At 44.4% G+C, this 23,818-nt stretch overlaps 1 protein-coding gene across 1 annotated transcript in view; it reads right to left on the reverse strand.

The window, feature by feature from the left end:
- Nucleotides 1–23,818, reverse strand: part of LOC135507594 (glycine receptor subunit alpha-3-like) — a 141,981-nt gene that overhangs the window by 48,551 nt on the left and 69,612 nt on the right. The window contains exons 3-4 of the mRNA XM_064927134.1: nt 22,830–22,897; nt 623–846 (exon numbers count right to left, since the gene is read on the reverse strand). Coding sequence (XP_064783206.1) covers nt 623–846; nt 22,830–22,897 — 292 coding nt within the window. The remainder of the gene's footprint in view (nt 1–622; nt 847–22,829; nt 22,898–23,818) is intronic.

Genomic DNA, 23,818 nt, shown 5'->3' on the forward strand with positions numbered 1-23,818 from the left:
CAGAAGATGAGAAGTGTCCCATCTTGGCTGACGGTGTGGCAGAGCATTTTTGTCAGTACACTCTTTGAAAAAAGGGTTCCAAAAGAGTTCTTCAGCTGTCCTCATAGGAGAACCCTTTTTAATTCCAGGTTCCAGGTAGCATTCTTTTGGGTTCCAAGTAGAACCCTATGGGGAAAGGGTTCTACATAGAACCCAATGGGTTCTACCTGGAACCAACAGGGTTTTACCTGGAACCCAAAGAAATAGTTCAAAGGGTTCTCCTATGCGATAGCTGACGAACCCTTTTAGATTCTATATAGCACCTTTTTTTCTAAAGAGTGTAGTGGATTGAATGTTTCGAATTTGGATAAGACTCGGTGTGAGTTATTGGCCATTCGACAGGCCTATAGTCTGATTATGTGATGTATCATTGTAAGATGTTCATTTGATGATGCTTAGACCCACACCTCTTGAGGGTTTTTCACACTACTGAGACGAACTGAGCTGAGCCAAACCAAGCTGTACTGAGCTAGCCTGGTAATGAATCCACCATAGTTGATGGAATTATCTGAGCCCAGTTTGGTTAAGTTCGGTATTATAATGTGAAAAGGGTGTTAGTGGCATCCATACTGTACACACTCACCGTATAGAATAGAGGACGTTGCCATTCTTGAATATTCTTAACAGCTTGTTGTCTGTGGTGACTTCGTGGAAATGGGCCCCTTTCTCGTTGGCGAAGAACAAGTCAGGTTTCCAGATAGAGTCCAACATAGAGGGGTCCAGGTCCAGAGAACCGTCAGGGTACTCTGTGTACGCTAACCTGGGGTCGTTCCACTTTTGACGGAGGAAGATGTTCACTCTGTAGTCCTAGTGGATGGAGGGAGGGAGAGGGGAGAGAGAGGGAAGAGGGGAGGGAGGGAGGGAGGGAGGGGGAGCGAGAGGAGTAGGGAATTAGTGACAGGTTGTGATTTGCAGTTGACTGCAGGGTCTTAACATGGTACACTGAGCTACAGTACTGTGTCCTGCCCCTCTGCATTCATCACATTCCCCCAGAGGTCTGAGTTTAGGGTCCTCGTGGTCCCAGCTGATGCTCATGGAGCAGACACCACTGAACCAGGCAGAGGGGCACCTACAGGGGCGCGAAGTCCACATATGGTGGTGACACTTTGGGGACCCGAAGTCAGTACTGTATCCTCCCCTCTAAGGTCCTGGTGGTCCCTGCTGATGTTCAGAGTGCTGACATCAATGAACCAAGGCAGAGAGGACCATGAAGTCCCCATATGGTGGGGACCAGGGGCGCGGATGCGTCGGATGCCTCTGGTGCTCCCGAGATCAACTCCCCTATTCTTTCAGTTCCTTTCCCTGTTCTCTGTGCTGTCGTCACGGTCACTTAGCCACACGCCACCGTGGCTTTCTAATGAAGCTGATGCTTTATAGGGATTTGCTTATTAATAATGTCCCTTACATCTCTACGTCCGATCCCCATAGTCCATGTCGCAGTGTACGGTCCATGCCCTGTCCAGTTGAATTCATCTATAGTACTGCACAGATTTTTTATGTTCCATAGGGGGAAAAGCCCTGTCAAAATTGACATGCCCTAAAGGCACTTCAGGTATCATTTTTTAAATGAATGCTCCAACAATAAACATCTGTTTCAGCCTTTGTTAACATCCAACTAGGTGATATATATATATTTTTTAATCATACTTCATTTTAGGGGATACATCAGTCTAAATTGCCTTTTTCCTTACCAGTGTTGCTGAGCAAATACCAAGCTGTAATTACGTATCTTGTCTACCTCAGCCGGGTGAAAACGCAAGACATTTTTTATTTGCTTTTATTAGATTTTTCATTAACATTTAGAGTAGATGTTACATAAAGTGCAGTGGAGAGAAAAGGACTGGCATATCCCATCTGAAGGCATCTGCTGTTCGGAGACAACGTCAGTACAGCAGCTCTCCTGCTATCAAACATATGGTGCACTATTACCATTAGCACTCATCACTTTAAAGGGAATGACAATATCTATTCACTTGAGCTCGTTCAGAGCTGAAAAGGCAGACAGACCACTGAGAAGAACAGCTGGGAAAATTGGGATAGGTTTGATTAGGCATGACGGTGTTTGTTTTGTTCATGGTCCAGGGGCCTGTGTTGTTGTTCGTTTTCATAATGGTTTGCGTTAGGACTCGGCTAGGGAGGGCCGATCCCGAATCAGTTGCTAACGGTAGTTCCACAATGTGTATTTGTTCAGCAGCTGATCATAACTAATGACACTGAGCCTGCTCTCTCCCACTCTCTGACCCAGACTGAACAGGGAACCACACCTCACAATTGGGAGTTCACTTTTCATTGAACTTAAACTGGTGCTCCCGAAAAGCTGTGGGATTTTGTTGCTTACTCAAACATCCTTTTTTCTCTAATCTGTGATGGCGGACAGGGCCTCCAACCCATCTGGGAAATATCTAGCACGGGTGATCGTCCCACATTTTTCTGCAATACTCAGTCCATCACTAGTCCTTCTTATAGAAACACACGAACATACTGTAGTCTATACAGGCACCTTGAGGAACTATGGTACACATACTGTAGTCTATATGGACACCTTGAGGTCCTATGGTAAACATACTGTAGTCTATATGGGCCCCTTGAGGTACTATGGTGAACATACTGTAGTCTAAATGGGCCCCTTGAGGTACTATGGTAAACATACTGTAGTCTATATGGACACCTTGAGGTACTATGGTAAACATACTGTAGTCTATACAGGCCCCTTGAGGTACTATGGTACACATACTGTAGTCTATATGGACACCTTGAGGTACTATGATAAACATACTGTAGTCTATATGGGCACCTTGAGGTACTATGATAAACATACTGTAGTCTATATGGGCCCCTTGAGGTACTATGATAAACATACTGTAGTCTATATGGACACCTTGAGGTACTATGATAAACATACTGTAAGTCGCTCTGGATAAGAGCGTCTGCTAAATGACTTAAATGTAAATGTAATACTGTAGTCTATATGGGCCCCTTGAGGTCCTATGGTAAACATACTGTAGTCTATATGGGCCCCTTGAGGTACTATGGTACACATACTGTAGTCTATATGGGCCCCTTGAGGTCTTATGGTAAACATACTGTAGTCTATATGGACACCTTGAGGTCCTATGGTAAACATACTGTAGTCTATACGGACACCTTGAGGTCCTATGGTAAATATACTGTAGTCTATATGGACACCTTGAGGTCCTATGGTAAACATACTGTAGTCTATATGGACACCTTGAGGTCCTATGGTAAACATACTGTAGTCTATATGGACACCTTGAGGTACTATGGTAAACATACTGTAGTCTATATGGACACCTTGAGGTCCTATGGTAAACATACTGTAGTCTATATGGACACCTTGAGGTACTATGATAAACATACTGTAGTCTATATGGGCCCCTTGAGGTACTATGGTAAACATACTGTAGTCTATACGGACACCTTGAGGTCCTATGGTAAACATACTGTAGTCTATATGGACACCTTGAGGTCCTATGGTAAACATACTGTAGTCTATATGGACACCTTGAGGTCCTATGGTAAACATACTGTAGTCTATATGGACACCTTGAGGTACTATGGTAAACATACTGTAGTCTATATGGACACCTTGAGGTCCTATCGTAAACATACTGTAGTCTATATGGGCACCTTGAGGTACTATGATAAACATACTGTAGTCTATATGGGCCCCTTGAGGTACTATGATAAACATACTGTAGTCTATATGGACACCTTGAGGTACTATGATAAACATACTGTAGTCTATATGGGCACCTTGAGGTACTATGATAAACATACTGTAGTCTATATGGGCCCCTTGAGGTCCTATGGTAAACATACTGTAGTCTATATGGGCCCCTTGAGGTACTATGGTACACATACTGTAGTCTATATGGGCCCCTTGAGGTCTTATGGTAAACATACTGTAGTCTATATGGACACCTTGAGGTACTATGGTAAACATACTGTAGTCTATATGGACACCTTGAGGTACTATGATAAACATACTGTAGTCTATATGGGCACCTTGAGGTACTATGATAAACATACTGTAGTCTATATGGGCCCCTTGAGGTACTATGATAAACATACTGTAGTCTATATGGACACCTTGAGGTACTATGATAAACATAGTGTAAGTCGCTCTGGATAAGAGCGTCTGCTAAATGACTTAAATGTAAATGTAATACTGTAGTCTATATGGGCCCCTTGAGGTCCTATGGTAAACATACTGTAGTCTATATGGACACCTTGAGGTCCTATGGTAAACATACTGTAGTCTATATGGACACCTTGAGGTACTATGATAAACATACTGTAGTCTATATGGGCCCCTTGAGGTACTATGGTAAACATACTGTAGTCTATACGGACACCTTGAGGTCCTATGGTAAACATACTGTAGTCTATATGGACACCTTGAGGTCCTATGGTAAACATACTGTAGTCTATATGGACACCTTGAGGTCCTATGGTAAACATACTGTAGTCTATATGGACACCTTGAGGTACTATGGTAAACATACTGTAGTCTATATGGACACCTTGAGGTCCTATCGTAAACATACTGTAGTCTATATGGGCACCTTGAGGTACTATGATAAACATACTGTAGTCTATATGGGCCCCTTGAGGTACTATGATAAACATACTGTAGTCTATATGGACACCTTGAGGTACTATGATAAACATACTGTAGTCTATATGGGCACCTTGAGGTACTATGATAAACATACTGTAGTCTATATGGGCCCCTTGAGGTCCTATGGTAAACATACTGTAGTCTATATGGGCCCCTTGAGGTACTATGGTACACATACTGTAGTCTATATGGGCCCCTTGAGGTCTTATGGTAAACATACTGTAGTCTATATGGACACCTTGAGGTACTATGGTAAACATACTGTAGTCTATATGGACACCTTGAGGTACTATGATAAACATACTGTAGTCTATATGGGCACCTTGAGGTACTATGATAAACATACTGTAGTCTATATGGGCCCCTTGAGGTACTATGATAAACATACTGTAGTCTATATGGACACCTTGAGGTACTATGATAAACATAGTGTAAGTCGCTCTGGATAAGAGCGTCTGCTAAATGACTTAAATGTAAATGTAATACTGTAGTCTATATGGGCCCCTTGAGGTCCTATGGTAAACATACTGTAGTCTATATGGGCCCCTTGAGGTACTATGGTACACATACTGTAGTCTATATGGGCCCCTTGAGGTCTTATGGTAAACATACTGTAGTCTATATGGACACCTTGAGGTCCTATGGTAAACATACTGTAGTCTATACGGACACCTTGAGGTCCTATGGTAAACATACTGTAGTCTATATGGACACCTTGAGGTCCTATGGTAAACATACTGTAGTCTATATGGACACCTTGAGGTCCTATGGTAAACATACTGTAGTCTATATGGACACCTTGAGGTACTATGGTAAACATACTGTAGTCTATATGGACACCTTGAGGTCCTATGGTAAACATACTGTAGTCTATATGGACACCTTGAGGTACTATGATAAACATACTGTAGTCTATATGGGCCCCTTGAGGTACTATGGTAAACATACTGTAGTCTATACGGACACCTTGAGGTCCTATGGTAAACATACTGTAGTCTATATGGACACCTTGAGGTCCTATGGTAAACATACTGTAGTCTATATGGACACCTTGAGGTCCTATGGTAAACATACTGTAGTCTATATGGACACCTTGAGGTCCTATCGTAAACATACTGTAGTCTATATGGGCACCTTGAGGTACTATGATAAACATACTGTAGTCTATATGGGCCCCTTGAGGTACTATGATAAACATACTGTAGTCTATATGGACACCTTGAGGTACTATGATAAACATACTGTAGTCTATATGGGCACCTTGAGGTACTATGATAAACATACTGTAGTCTATATGGGCCCCTTGAGGTCCTATGGTAAACATACTGTAGTCTATATGGGCCCCTTGAGGTACTATGGTACACATACTGTAGTCTATATGGGCCCCTTGAGGTCTTATGGTAAACATACTGTAGTCTATATGGACACCTTGAGGTACTATGGTAAACATACTGTAGTCTATATGGGCACCTTGAGGTACTATGGTACACATACTGTAGTCTATATGGACACCTTGAGGTCCTATGGTAAACATACTGTAGTCTATATGGGCCCCTTGAGGTTCTATGGTAAACATTCTGTAGTCTATATGGACACCTTGAGGTTCTATGGTAAACATACTGTAGTCTATATGGACACCTTGAGGTCCTATGGTAAACATACTGTAGTCTATATGGGCCCCTTGAGGTCCTATGGTACACATACCGTAGTCTATATGGACACCTTGAGGTCCTATGGTAAACATACTGTAGTCTATATGGGCCCCTTGAGGTCCTATGGTAAACATACTGTAGTCTATACAGGCCCCTTGAGGTCCTATGGTACACATACTGTAGTCTATATGGACACCTTGAGGTCCTATGGTAAACATACTGTAGTCTATATGGACACCTTGAGGCACTATGGTACACATACTGTAGTCTATATGGACACCTTGAGGTCCTATGGTAAACATACTGAAGTCTATACAGGCCCCTTGAGGTCCTATGGTACACATACTGTAGTCTATATGGACACCTTGAGGTCCTATGGTAAACATACTGTAGTCTATACAGGCCCCTTGAGGTACTATGGTACACATACTGTAGTCTATATGGACACCTTGAGGTCCTATGGTAAACATACTGTAGTCTATATGGACACCTTGAGGTACTATGATACACATACTGTAGTCTATATGGACACCTTGAGGTCCTATGGTAAACATACTGTAGTCTATATGGACACCTTGAGGCAATATGGTACACATACTGTAGTCTATATGGACACCTTGAGGTCCTATGGTAAACATACTGTAGTCTATACAGGCCCCTTGAGGTCCTATGGTAAACATACTGTAGTCTATATGGGCCCCTTGAGGTACTATGGTACACATACTGTAGTCTATATGGGCCCCTTGAGGTCTTATGGTAAACATACTGTAGTCTATATGGACACCTTGAGGTACTATGGTAAACATACTGTAGTCTATATGGACACCTTGAGGTACTATGATAAACATACTGTAGTCTATATGGGCACCTTGAGGTACTATGATAAACATACTGTAGTCTATATGGGCCCCTTGAGGTACTATGATAAACATACTGTAGTCTATATGGACACCTTGAGGTACTATGATAAACATAGTGTAAGTCGCTCTGGATAAGAGCGTCTGCTAAATGACTTAAATGTAAATGTAATACTGTAGTCTATATGGGCCCCTTGAGGTCCTATGGTAAACATACTGTAGTCTATATGGGCCCCTTGAGGTACTATGGTACACATACTGTAGTCTATATGGGCCCCTTGAGGTCTTATGGTAAACATACTGTAGTCTATATGGACACCTTGAGGTCCTATGGTAAACATACTGTAGTCTATACGGACACCTTGAGGTCCTATGGTAAACATACTGTAGTCTATATGGACACCTTGAGGTCCTATGGTAAACATACTGTAGTCTATATGGACACCTTGAGGTCCTATGGTAAACATACTGTAGTCTATATGGACACCTTGAGGTACTATGGTAAACATACTGTAGTCTATATGGACACCTTGAGGTCCTATGGTAAACATACTGTAGTCTATATGGACACCTTGAGGTACTATGATAAACATACTGTAGTCTATATGGGCCCCTTGAGGTACTATGGTAAACATACTGTAGTCTATACGGACACCTTGAGGTCCTATGGTAAACATACTGTAGTCTATATGGACACCTTGAGGTCCTATGGTAAACATACTGTAGTCTATATGGACACCTTGAGGTCCTATGGTAAACATACTGTAGTCTATATGGACACCTTGAGGTCCTATCGTAAACATACTGTAGTCTATATGGACACCTTGAGGTACTATGATAAACATACTGTAGTCTATATGGGCCCCTTGAGGTACTATGGTAAACATACTGTAGTCTATACGGACACCTTGAGGTCCTATGGTAAACATACTGTAGTCTATATGGACACCTTGAGGTCCTATGGTAAACATACTGTAGTCTATATGGACACCTTGAGGTCCTATGGTAAACATACTGTAGTCTATATGGACACCTTGAGGTCCTATCGTAAACATACTGTAGTCTATATGGGCACCTTGAGGTACTATGATAAACATACTGTAGTCTATATGGGCCCCTTGAGGTACTATGATAAACATACTGTAGTCTATATGGACACCTTGAGGTACTATGATAAACATACTGTAGTCTATATGGGCACCTTGAGGTACTATGATAAACATACTGTAGTCTATATGGGCCCCTTGAGGTCCTATGGTAAACATACTGTAGTCTATATGGGCCCCTTGAGGTACTATGGTACACATACTGTAGTCTATATGGGCCCCTTGAGGTCTTATGGTAAACATACTGTAGTCTATATGGACACCTTGAGGTACTATGGTAAACATACTGTAGTCTATATGGGCACCTTGAGGTACTATGGTACACATACTGTAGTCTATATGGACACCTTGAGGTCCTATGGTAAACATACTGTAGTCTATATGGGCCCCTTGAGGTTCTATGGTAAACATTCTGTAGTCTATATGGACACCTTGAGGTTCTATGGTAAACATACTGTAGTCTATATGGACACCTTGAGGTCCTATGGTAAACATACTGTAGTCTATATGGGCCCCTTGAGGTCCTATGGTACACATACCGTAGTCTATATGGACACCTTGAGGTCCTATGGTAAACATACTGTAGTCTATATGGGCCCCTTGAGGTCCTATGGTAAACATACTGTAGTCTATACAGGCCCCTTGAGGTCCTATGGTACACATACTGTAGTCTATATGGACACCTTGAGGTCCTATGGTAAACATACTGTAGTCTATATGGACACGTTGAGGCACTATGGTACACATACTGTAGTCTATATGGACACCTTGAGGTCCTATGGTAAACATACTGAAGTCTATACAGGCCCCTTGAGGTCCTATGGTACACATACTGTAGTCTATATGGACACCTTGAGGTCCTATGGTAAACATACTGTAGTCTATACAGGCCCCTTGAGGTACTATGGTACACATACTGTAGTCTATATGGACACCTTGAGGTCCTATGGTAAACATACTGTAGTCTATATGGACACCTTGAGGTACTATGATACACATACTGTAGTCTATATGGACACCTTGAGGTCCTATGGTAAACATACTGTAGTCTATATGGACAACTTGAGGTACTATGGTACACATACTGTAGTCTATATGGGCCCCTTGAGGTCCTATGGTAAACATACTGTAGTCTATATGGGCCCCTTGAGGTCCTATGGTAAACATACTGTAGTCTATATGGGCCCCTTAAGGTACTATGGTACACATACTGTAGTCTATATGGACACCTTGAGGTACTATGGTAAACATACTGTAGTCTATATGGACACCTTGAGGAACTATGATAAACATACTGTATTCTATATGGACACCTTGAGGTACTATGATAAACATACTGTAGTCTATATGGGCACCTTGAGGTACTATGGTAAACATACTGTAGTCTATACAGGCCCCTTGAGGTCCTATGGTACACATACTGTAGTCTATATGGACACCTTGAGGTCCTATGGTAAACATACTGTAGTCTATATGGACACCTTGAGGCAATATGGTACACATACTGTAGTCTATATGGACACCTTGAGGTCCTATGGTAAACATACTGTAGTCTATACAGGCCCCTTGAGGTCCTATGGTAAACATACTGTAGTCTATATGGGCCCCTTGAGGTTCTATGGTAAACATTCTGTAGTCTATATGGACACCTTGAGGTTCTATGGTAAACATACTGTAGTCTATATGGACACCTTGAGGTCCTATGGTAAACATACTGTAGTCTATATGGGCCCCTTGAGGTCCTATGGTACACATACTGTAGTCTATATGGACACCTTGAGGTCCTATGGTAAACATACTGTAGTCTATATGGGCCCCTTGAGGTCCTATGGTAAACATACTGTAGTCTATACAGGCCCCTTGAGGTCCTATGGTACACATACTGTAGTCAATATGGACACCTTGAGGTCCTATGGTAAACATACTGTAGTCTATACAGGCCCCTTGAGGTACTATGGTACACATACTGTAGTCTATATGGACACCTTGAGGTCCTATGGTAAACATACTGTAGTCTATATGGGCCCCTTGAGGTCCTATGGTAAACATACTGTAGTCTATATGGGCCCCTTGAGTTTCTATGGTAAACATACTGTAGTCTATATGGACACCTTGAGGTTCTATGGTACACATACTGTAGTCTATATGGGCCCCTTGAGGTCCTATGGTAAACATACTGTAGTCTATATGGGCCCCTTGAGGTCCTATGGTACACATACTGTAGTCTATATGGGCCCCTTGAGGTCCTATGGTAAACATACTGTAGTCTATATGGGCCCCTTGAGGTCCTATGGTACACATACTGTAGTCTATATGGACACCTTGAGGTCCTATGGTAAACATTCTGTAGTCTATATGGGCCCCTTGAGGTCCTATGGTACACATACTGTAGTCTATATGGACAACTTGAGGTACTATGGTACACATACTGTAGTCTATATGGGCCCCTTGAGGTCCTATGGTAAACATACTGTAGTCTATATGGGCCCCTTGAGGTCCTATGGTAAACATACTGTAGTCTATATGGGCCCCTTAAGGTACTATGGTACACATACTGTAGTCTATATGGACACCTTGAGGTACTATGGTAAACATACTGTAGTCTATATGGGCCCCGAAAGGTCCTATGGTAAACATACTGTAGTCTATACGGGCACCTTGAGGTTCTATGGTAAACATACTGTAGTCTAAATGAGCACCTTGAGGTCCTATGGTAAACATACTGTAGTCTATACGGGCACCTTGAGGTCCTATGGTAAACATACTGTAGTCTATACAGGCCCCTTGAGGTTCTATGGTAAACATACTGTAGTCTATACAGGCCCCTTGAGGTTCTATGGTAAACATACTGTGTTCTCTACAGGCCCCTTGAGGTCCAATGGTAATCATACTGTTGTCTATACGGGCACCTTGAGGTTCTATTGTATACTTGTCTGACATGACACTGACACAGTCTGCACTTTTGTTTAAAATGTTCTTCCAGAAATCCCATGTAAGTCTCATCTTCGACTAGTCTACCACGTGACTCTAGTCTACCACGTGACTCTCGTCTTCCACGTGACTCTAGTCTACCACGTGACTCTAGTCTACCACGTGACTCTCGTCTTCCACGTGACTCTAGTCTTCCACGTGACTCTAGTCTACCACGTGAATCTAGTCTACTACGTGTCACTAGTCTACCACGTGTCACTAGTCTACCACGTGACTCTCGTCTTCCACGTCACTCTAGTCTACCACGTGACTCTCATCTTCCACGTGACTCTCGTCTTCCACGTGACTCTAGTCTACCACGTGACTCTAGTCTACCACGTGACACTAGTCTACCATGTGACACTAGTCTTCCACGTGACACTAGTCTACCACGTGACTCTCGTCTTCCACGTGACACTAGTCTACCACGTGACTCTCGTCTTCCACATGACTCTAGTCTACCACGTGACTCTTGTCTTCCATGTGACACTAGTCTACCACGTGACTCTCGTCTTCCACGTGACTCTAGGCTACCACGTGACTCTCGTCTACCACGTGACTCTAGTCTACCACGTGACTCTAGTCTACCACGTGACTCTAGTCTACCACGTGTCACTAGTCTACCACGTGACTCTAGTCTACCACGTGACACTAGTCTACCACGTGCCTCTAGTCTACCACGTGTCACTAGTCTACCACGTGACTCTCGTCTACCACGTGACACTAGTCTACCACGTGACTCTAGTTTACCACGTGACTCTAGTCTACCACGTGACTCTCGTCTACCACGTGACACTAGTCTACCACGTGACTCTAGTCTACCACGTGACACTAGTCTACAACGTGACACTAGTCTACCACGTGTCACTAGTCTACCACGTGACTCTAGTCTACCACGTGTCACTAGTCTACCACGTGACTCTCGTCTACCACGTGACTCTAGTCTAACGCGTGACACTAGTCTACCACGTGACTCGAGTCTACCACGTGACTCTAGTCTACCACGTGAGTCTAGTCTACCAAGTGACTCTAGGCTACCACGTGACTCTCGTCTACCACGTGACTCTAGTCTACCACGTGACACTAGTCTACCACGTGACTCTAGTCTACCACGTGTCACTAGCCTACCACGTGACTCTAGTTTACCACGTGACACTAGTCTACCACGTGACTCTAGTCTACCACGTGTCACTAGTCTACCACGTGACTCTCGTCTTCCACGTGACACTAGTCTACCACGTGACTCTCGTCTACCACGTGACTCTAGTCTAACGCGTGACACTAGTCTACCACGTGACTCTAGTCTACCACGTGACACTAGTCTACCACGTGACTCTAGTCTACCACGTGACTCTAGTCTACCACGTGACACAAGTCTACCAAGTGACACTAGTCTACCACGTGACACTAGTCTACCACGTGACACTAGTCTACCACGTGACTCTCGTCTACCACGTGACACTAGTCTACCACGTGACTCTAGTCTACCACGTGACTCGAGTCTACCACGTGACACAATTCTACCACGTGACACTAGTCTACCACATGACACTAGTCTACCACGTGACTCTAGTCTACCACGTGACTCTATTCTACCACGTGACTCTGTGACTTTAGCCTACCACGTGACTCTGTGAATCTAGTCCAGCACATGACTATGACTATAGTCTACCACGTGACTCTTGTTTACCATGTGACCATGTCACTCTAGTCCACCACATGACTCTGTGAATCTAGTCTACCATGTGACTCTGTGACTCTGTGACTCTAGTCTACCACGTGACTGTGACTCTAGTCTACCACGTGACTCTAGTCTACCACATGACTCTGTGACTCTAGTCTACCACGTGACTCTGTGACTGTGACTCTGTGACTCTAGTCTACCACATGACTGTGATTCTCGTCTACCCCGTGACTCTAGTCTACCACATGACTCTGTGACTCTAGTCTACCTTGTGATTCTGTGACTCTGTGACTCTAGTCTACCACGTGACTGTGACTCTAGTATACCACGTGACTTTGTGACTCTAGTCTACCACGTGACTCTGTGACTCTCGTCTACCACGTGATTCTGTGACTCTGAGACTCTAGTCTACCACGTGACTGTGACTCTAGTCTACCACGTGACTCTAGTCTACCACATGACTCTGTGACTCTAGTCTACCACGTGACTCTGTGACTCTGTGACTCTGTGACTCTAGTCTACCACATGACTGTGATTCTCGTCTACCTCGTGACTCTAGTCTACCACATGACTCTGTGACTCTAGTCTACCACGTGACTCTTTGACTCTAGTCTACCACGTGACTCTATGACTCTAGTCTCCCACGTGACTCTTGTTTACCAAGTGACCATGTCACTCTAGTCCACCACATGACTCTGTGAATCTAGTCTACCACGTGACTCTGTGAATCTAGTCTACCATGTGACTCTGTGAATCTAGTCTACCACGTGACTCTAGTTTACCATGTGACCATGACTCTGGTGTACCACGTGACTCTAGTCTACCACGTGACTCTGTGACTCTAGTCTACCACGCGACTCTTTAACTCTAGTCTACCACGTGACTCTGTGACTCTGTGACTCTAGTCTACCACGTGACCCTGTGACTCTGTGACTCTCGTCTACCACATGACTGTGACTCTAGTCTACCACGTGACTGTGTGACTCTAGTCTACCACGTGACTCTATGACTCTAGTCTACCACGTGACTCTTGTTTACCATGTGACCATGTCACTCTAGTCCACCACATGACTCTGTGAATCTAGTCTACCACATGACTCTGTGAATCTAGTCTACCACATGACTCTCGTTTACCATGTGACCATGACTCTAGTGTACCACGTGACTCAAGTCTACCACGTGACTCTATGACTCTAGTCTACCACGTGACTCTAGGCCACCACGTGACTCTGTGACTCTAGTCTACTATGTGACTCTGTGACTCTAGTCTACCATGTGACTCTGTGAATCTAGTCTACCACGTGACTCTGTGACTCTGTGACTGTAGTCTACCACGTGACTGTGACTCTAGTCTACCACGTGACTCTAGTCTACCACATGACTCTGTGAATCTAGTCTACCACGTGACTCTAGTTTACCATGTGACCATGACTCTAGTGTACCACGTGACTCTAGTCTACCACGTGACTCTGTGACTCTAGTCTACCACGCGACTCTTTAACTCTAGTCTACCACGTGACTCTGTGACTCTGTGACTCTAGTCTACCACGTGACCCTGTGACTCTGTGACTCTCGTCTACCACATGACTGTGACTCTAGTCTACCACGTGACTGTGTGACTCTAGTCTACCACGTGACTCTATGACTCTAGTCTACCACGTGACTCTTGTTTACCATGTGACCATGTCACTCTAGTCCACCACATGACTCTGTGAATCTAGTCTACCACATGACTCTGTGAATCTAGTCTACCACATGACTCTCGTTTACCATGTGACCATGACTCTAGTGTACCACGTGACTCAAGTCTACCACGTGACTCTATGACTCTAGTCTACCACGTGACTCTAGGCCACCACGTGACTCTGTGACTCTAGTCTACTATGTGACTCTGTGACTCTAGTCTACCATGTGACTCTGTGAATCTAGTCTACCACGTGACTCTGTGACTCTGTGACTGTAGTCTACCACGCGACTGTGACTCTAGTCTACCACGTGACTCTAGTCTACCACATGACTCTGTGACTCTCGTCTACCACGTGACTCTGTGACTCTGTGACTCTAGTCTACCACATGACTGTGATTCTAGTCTACCACGTGACTCTAGTATACCACATGACTCTGTGACTCTAGTCTACCACGTGACTCTGTGACTCTAGTCTACCACGTGACTCTGTGACTCTAGTCTACCACGTGACCCTGTGACTCTAGTCTACCACGTGACTCTGTGACTCTAGTCTACCACGTGACTCTGTGACTCTAGTCTACCACGTGACTCTGTGACTCTAGTCTACCACGTGACTCTGTGACTCTAGTCTACCACGTGACTCTGTGACTCTAGTCTACCACGTGACTCTATGACTCTAGTCTACCACGTGACTCTTATTTACCATGTGACCATGTCACTCTAGTCCACCACATGACTCTGTGAATCTAGTCTACCACGTGACTCTGTGAATCTAGTCTACCACGTGACTCTGTGACTCTGTGACTCTAGTCTACCACGTGACTGTGACTCTAATCTACGACGTGACTCTAGTCTACCACATGACTCTGTGACTCTAGTCTACCACGTGACCCTGTGACTCTGTGACTCTCGTCTACCACATGACTGTGACTCTAGTCTACCACGTGACTCTAATCTACCACATGACTCTGTGACTCTAGTCTACCACCTGACTTTGTGACTCTAGTCTACCACGTGACTCTGTGACTCTAGTCTACCACGTGACTCTTATTTACCATGTGACCATGTCACTCTAGTCCACCACATGTCTCTATGACTCCAGTCTATCACGTGACTCTAGTCCACCACGTGACTCTGTGACTCTAGTTTACTACGTGACTCTGTGACTCTAGTCTACCATGTGACTCTGTGACTCTAGTCTACCATGTGATTCTGTGACTCTGTGACTCTAGTCTACCACGTGACTGTGACTCTAGTCTACCACGTGACTCTAGTCTACCACATGACTCTGTGACTCTAGTCTACCACGTGACTCTGTGACTCTGTGACTCTAGTCTACCACATGACTGTGATTCTCGTCTACCACGTGACTCTAGTCTACCACATGACTCTGTGACTCTAGTCTACCACGTGACTCTGTGACTCTAGTCTACCACGTGACTCTGTGACTCTAGTCTACCACGTGACTCTGTGACTCTAGTCTACCACGTGACTCTGTGAATCTAGTCTACCACGTGACTCTATGACTCTAGTCTACCACGTGACTCTTGTTTACCAAGTGACTATGTCACTCTAGTCCACCACATGACTCTGTGAATCTAGTCTAACACGTGACTCTGTGAATCTAGTCTACCACGTGACTCTGTGAATCTTGTCTACCACGTGACTCTAGTTTACCATGTGACCATGACTCTAGTGTACCACGTGACTCTAGTCTACCTTGTGACTCTATGACTCTATGACTCTAGTCTACCACGTGACTCTAGTCAACCACGTGACTCTGTGACTCTAGTCTACCACGTGACTCTGTGACTCTAGTCTACCACGTGACTCTGTGACTCTAGTCTACCACGTGACTCTATCACTCTAGTCTACCACGTGAATCTTGTTTACCATGTGACCATGTCACTCTAGTCCACCACGTGACTCTAGTCCACCACGTGACTCTATGACTCTAGTCTACCACGTGACTCTAGTCCACCACGTGACTCTGTGAATCTAGTCTACCACGTGACTCTATGACTCTAGTCTACCACGTGATTCTAGTTTACCATGTGACCATGACTCTAGTATACCACGTGACTCTGTGAATCTAGTCTACCACGTGACTCTGTGAATCTAGTCTACCACGTGACTCTATGACTCTAGTCTACCACGTGACTCTATGACACTAGTCTACCACGTGACTCTAGTTTGCCATGTGACCATGACTCTAGTCTGCCAGGTGACCATGTACCATACCACTGTCGCCGCTTTAATAAACAAGGGCAAAACTAGAAGGAAAAAACAGTCAACCACTCTAGATGATTAGTCATCCTCCTGTCAAGAATGTTGCTCACATAAAATCCACAGCCCGAAATGTTACTCACATAATCCACAGCCCTAAATGTTACTCACATAATCCACAGCCCTAAATGTTACTCACAGGTCAGGCGGATCTCAGAGGACACACACACTTAGATCTCAACATGGTACCAAATAACCCCCTCAACCACAACTCCCTACATACCTCTGCTATCGTTCTGAGCGCCTTCCCATGTATATGTCCCAGTGAGGACCACGGCTCATGGCTGTGGGCACAGCCTGCACAAACGTGTTTAGTGGAGCATGGGTATAATCTGTGGTATAAGCAGGAAGAACCACCGGACACAGTGGAACCACCAGACACAGTGGAACTCTCTCCTGGGAAGCCTCCTATGTCACTGCATCACTGACCTTGATGACTGACTGGAAGGCACAGCACTCACAGATTGAACTGCTGACCTGTACTAACAACACTTAACTTAAGGAAAGAAGTCAAAGAGCAAATCAATTCTAACTAGGGCCAAGAGTTTTTCCAGGTCAGGTCACACGGTCAGGGAAAACGTGTGCCCTATCATAACAAACAAGCCAACCATACTTTCATGTTTGTAAGCTCGGGCACATGTTGCTAGAAATGGTCGATTCCAGAACTCAATTGATGATGCAAACCTCAACTTATGTAGCATGATATCATATATACTGAGTGTACAAAACATTAGGAATGGCTTCCTATACATGAGTTTCACTCCCTTTTGCCCTCAGAACAGCCTCAATAACATTGGGGCATTGACTCTACAAGGTATCGAAGCGTTCCACAGGGATGCTGACCCATGTTGACTCCAATGCTTCTCACAGTTGTGTCAAGTTGGCTGGATGTCTTTTGGGTGGTCGCCCATTCCTCGTAAACTGTTGAGCTTGAAAAACCCAGCAGCGTTGCAGTTCTTGACACACTCAAACCGGTGCGCCTGGTACCTACTACCATACCCCGTTCAAAGGCACTTAAATCTTTTGTCTTGTCCATTCACCTTCTGAATGGCACAGATACACAATCCATGTCTCAAGGCAAAAGAAAATCCCTCTTTAACCTGTCTCCTCCCCTTCATCTACACTGATTGGTGGATTTAACAAGTGACATCAATAAGGGATCATAGCTTTTACCTGGATTCACCTGGTCAGTCTGTTATGGAAACAGTAGGTGTTCTTGATGTTTGTACACTCAGTGTGTGTTGTGTCCACATGGTTGCTGCATGGTGAATGTTCTTAATAACCTCTAAAAGGTTGGAGGGGGATCTACTTTGTCCTTGACTACTATAGTCCATAGAAATACATTGAGTAACACATTCAGAAACGGCAAAACAGAAAGTTAAAAAATACATAATAAGGAATAAGGTTTCGGAGTGTCTATCCTACAGTATATCTAGAACATAAGACAGCTCAGGAAATATTGATGTTTTTTGGGGAGAGTCTGGGGAGAGGCTCAGTGAGGCAGAGTAAACTTAGATTTTATTCCATAATTGACCAACAGAAATGCTTACAAATAACAAAGGCCATCTTAAACTGAGCCTTTCAGCCCCAACATGTCTGCTGCTGTCTCCAGTCCCCCCCCTTCCCCAAATGGGAGCAGAAGCAGCAGCCTAATCAACTGTTGGGGCTGACTGTCCAGCCAATCACACACTTGATTGACTCATTACCCTCAGCTGGGCTCCATTAGCCTCCCAACAGGAAAGGCGCCGGATGGGAGAGGGCTTGTCTCCTCCAGTGCCACATGGACACATATTTAACCCCTTTTTTGTTGTTGTCAGAAAACACTTCCATGAATTTTTCAAAACCGGTACCAGTTTACCTGCTGACGAGTCCCAAATATCATCTTTCCATAGAGCGTTCATATTGGTTTGTAGCCCAAACGGTTCGGATGCTACAGATGTTTTCGTGAGAAGTCCGAGATTCGAGATGCCTCATGGTCTGACCAAAACCGCTGTCACTAGGGCACCTTCCAGATGCGGAAGGCCGACATAAGCGGATGCGCAAGATTGAGACGCAGTCCACGCCAAAAACGGATTTCTCTCGCTTGAACGGATGGCTATTGATGGGGATTTTTTCTTAAATTATGTTACCTAGATTGATGCAGTGGTCCAACATGAACACAGCCATCATCTTTAATGGGGTCACTATAACTTGGTACTATAGGATTGACCACTGAGGTTTATTCTCAGATCTGATCTGTCAAACCAACCCTCGTTGGTTGAGATGAGAGGGGAGAGGATGGACACACACACACACACGCACGCACGCACGCACGCACGCACGCACGCACGCACGCACGCACGCACGCACGCACGCACGCACACACACACACACACACACACACACACACACACACACACACACACACACACACACACACACACACACACACACACACACACACACACACACACACACACACACGCCATAGTAAACAAGAAGTGGCAGTGTGTAGCCTCCCCCTTTGTACTCTATGACACAATTTTTCCATCCATCACTGACAGCAGTTCAATCCCCATGTCAAAGCAGCACTGTGCGATCAGAAGTCATGTCGCAGTCAAAAAGGCTTGTCGTCTGGTCTGCTGCTTGCTGCGAAGGAATCAGAGCCACACAGGGTCAGAGTCCTTTTCAAATCTAATCTAATCAAATCAGACCCAGAAAGGAATACATCAAATCTTTGTATGTCTCCCTTGTAAGTCTCTAACAGAATTCTCCAATCCACTCTCTCCCTGTAGCTCAAACAGACTTAACCCACCCACTCTCGGTCTGTCTCTGAATGAAACCTTTTCCCTGTGATGGGCCATGAGCAACGCCTTGCGGGTCAGGCCTTAGTGCTCTTCAGTAATGTGCCTCTGTATATTTCTCTCCCCCTCACCCCCCACCCCCCTGGAAAATGTTACATCATCTCCCTGTGTGTGTGGAGGAGGACAGATGGTGATGGTGGGAGTCGGGCTGCTGTTGCCCCTGAGCCTCTCTAAACCAGTGGTGACATACGGAGGAGAATGATCCTCCTCTCCTGTCTTTTGCTCTCTCTATCTTTTCCCCTTTCTCTCCAGCATGGACCCTCTGTCCTTCACTGCACATCCCCTCTTCCCCCCTCCAGCCACACTGGACTGTGAAATCCCTCCATTTTCTCACTCTTTCCATCTCTTGCAGTTCCACGCCATTCCTCTTCAAATATACTGGAGGCCTCCACATCGTCCTCTTTCACCATCAGACTTATCACATCACTCCATCAATCCCAAATGATGCCTAATGCTAAGAAATGGAAGGATTTGTGTTCAATTCTGTTTTCTCACTTATCTTCAGTTGACTTCATCATCATTTTGCACCTTTGTACATCCCACGAAGGGGTACTCATACAAACCCCACATTATAAAAACTAAATCACTCATATGCATGTCACTTCTCATTATAGACTTGCAAAGCCAGTGAGCCAATTCTAATCCTTTATGGGTCGTAGTAAAAACCTTTTCATCGATATCGACTCATAAGAAACTACCCAAAGTCCAATAACCACTTCAAGCCAATTTGTCTTTTAAATCATCTTTACGTCCAGCTTCACTGACCACATTCCATTTGGGTGTATTGATTATTTCATCTAGAGGGAAAGATAGAGAGATCTCTACTTCTACAACCACCAATGGGTCTGTGGTTCCTAAGGTAGTTCTGTAATTGCTGAATGATTTGTGAGGTGCCTGCTGGTTGGGTATCTATAGAGCAGGAAGTCTCGCAGTGGTGTGTGTGTGTGTCCTGCTTGTCTCATCACTGGTAATGACTTGAAAGCCTGTGTGCCAGCTCCCTAAGCCAATGACTTATTCAGACCGGGACCGGGAGGCAGGCGGCAGGGCTGTGTGTGTGTGTGTGTGTGTGTGTGTGTGTGTGTGTGTGTGTGTGTGTGTGTGTGTGTGTGTGTGTGTGTGTGTGTGTGTGTGTGTGTGTGTGTGTGTGTGTGTGTGTGTGTGTGTGTGTGAGTGACAAGTGGACGCGTCACTGCAAAGTTAGCACTGGCGGACTGACGCAGATGTCCCCTCTTCACATCCGCTGTGTGTGGTGTGTGTGTTTGCGCGCATGTGTGTGATGTGTGTGTGAGAGTGTGTGCATGCGTGCCTATGCCATTGTGTCTGTGCCTTTCAGTAGTCATTCAAAGCCTTGCTCCAGGGGAACCATTGTCTAGTCCTTTAAAACTCCATTCCCCATCCAAACCCATCAACTTCATCTCTGATCCACGTCCCAGACGCAGGTTAAAATAACACCTTCCTCTGTAAGGAACAACCTTTCCATCAGGCACGTTCATGATCTCATTCAAATAGGAAACACCCTCTTAGAAAATGATATCTTATTCAGGGGGATGTTTATTGTTTCAGTAAAGTACCCTCACTAATAGCTTCATGGTGCTTGCTTAATTCATCCCTTCAGTGGGAGAGGAAGGGAAATGGATTCTTACGTAAGAGATTCTCCCCAGGAGAGAGTGGAGAAGAGGTCTGAGAGATGCTTGGCCCGGGAAACACGCTGCGTTATGATGCTTCCTCGTCCACATTATCGGTGTGTGTGCGTGTGCTCGGATGCGTGTGTGTGTGAGACAAAGTGAGAGTGTGTGTACTCCGTCCTGTAGCCTGCTCACTGACACTACCCTGGGAGACACATGCAGGCCCTAATCCTGGGCCTGGGCTGGTAACACGCTGGCGCGCTAAACACACACTACCCCATGTTACATACACACACTAACCCATGTTACATACACACACTAACCCATGTTACATACACACACTAACCCATGTTACATACACACACTAACCCATGTTACATACACACACTACCCCATGTTACATACACACACTACCCCATGTTACATACACACACTAACCCATGTTACATACACACACTAACCCATGTTACATACACACACTACCCCATGTTACATACACACACTACCCCATGTTACATACACACACTAACCCATGTTACATACACACACTAACCCATGTTACATACACACACTACCCCATGTTACATACACACACTACCCCATGTTACATACACACACTAACCCATGTTACATGCACACACTAACCCATGTTACATACACACACTACCCCATGTTACATACACACACTAACCCATGTTACATACACACACTAACCCATGTTACATACACATACTACCCCATGTTACACACACACACTACCCCATGTTACATACACACACACTACCCCATGTTACATACATACACTACCCCATGTTACATGCACACACTACCCCATGTTACATACACACACTAACCCATGTTACATACACACACTAACCCATGTTACATACACACACTACCCCATGTTACATACACACACTAACCCATGTTACACACACACACTACCCCATGTTACATACACACACTAACCCATGTTACATACACACACTACCCCATGTTACATACACACACTACCCCATGTTACACACACACACTACCCCATGTTACACACACACACTACCCCATGTTACATACACACACACTACCCCATGTTACATACACACACTACCCCATGTTACATACACACACTACCCCATGTTACACACACACACTACCCCACGTTACATACACACACTACCCCATGTTACATACACACACTACCCCATGTTACATACATACACTACCCCATGTTACATACACACACTACCCCATGTTAGATACACACACTACCCCATGTTACATACACACACTACCCCATGTTACACACCCTGTCACGTTGTTTGTCATTTTTTGGCAATGCTACCCTTTGGAATTCCTTGACTTTCAAATATATGTGTTTGACATTGACTGGAATGGAGGCGGTAAATGTATTTATATGAATATATGAATATATACGTACCATTGTAGTCTCAGCTATGGAGCCAAAGCTGTTGATGAATATGTTGCATGATACGTTCACAGGAGGACCTAGACAGAGGAAAATAGCATTAGGAAATATGATATAGCTTCAAAGTAGTTTAAGACAGGTAGGCATAGAAACACATACACAGGGATTATTCAATGTCTTTGAGAAACATGGCTCTTCACTTAAACCCCTCCATGAATATTTAAAACTGTGGTTCCATCAATCCATGCCACGATGGCCTTATACATGATGTAATAGAATAGATCCTGCACAGCCTTGTAGCCCTGGAGGCATTCATATATCTTCATCTACTTCCCATTCTTGATAAATGATCTGTTTTTTCCCCTCAAAACAAAATACATGCCAACCTACAGATGTGGGATCTTAATTTGGTCAGCTGTTGCAGGAAAACTTTCCCACAATGCAGGAAATGTGAAACTTGTAATTCTTCAAATGTGTTTTGTCCCTGCCAATAAGTTTCCTTTCGTTTGAAAGTTTGTTTCTTGAGTCCTTTGTTATTGTTGTAATTCATTCTTTACAGTCAGGTCCCTCCCCCCCATCATATTTTAAATAACTTTCTCCTGTGTCACTTTACTCGGACTAAGAAAGTCATCAGTCATAAAGAGGGTTATGATATGGTTAAGACCATGTGACAACATGTTATGACGCTGGGTGTCAAGTGAAGTGTTGCCAAAATGTCGGACTTGATTTTCCCTTAAGAAAAATGTATCAACCCCTTCAAAAGTGTCCATGAATTACAATCCACACAATAATTCACATGTCCTGTTGCTGCAGGATTATTTCCCTGCTGTAGCAAACTGGCTCAGATTAAGATCCTACGTCTGTATCATTGACATCTGACAACATTTTACGACATTAGCAGTCATTTTTATTTCATAATTGCACATTTTTCAATTCAAGATGATTGGCCTGTCTTAAGGACAACTTCTCAAGTCCTTTCACTTTGCATGACTGTACGTGAC

Source organism: Oncorhynchus masou, chromosome 21 (genome assembly GCF_036934945.1).
Source record: "Oncorhynchus masou masou isolate Uvic2021 chromosome 21, UVic_Omas_1.1, whole genome shotgun sequence".
Taxonomy (NCBI): domain Eukaryota; kingdom Metazoa; phylum Chordata; class Actinopteri; order Salmoniformes; family Salmonidae; genus Oncorhynchus; species Oncorhynchus masou.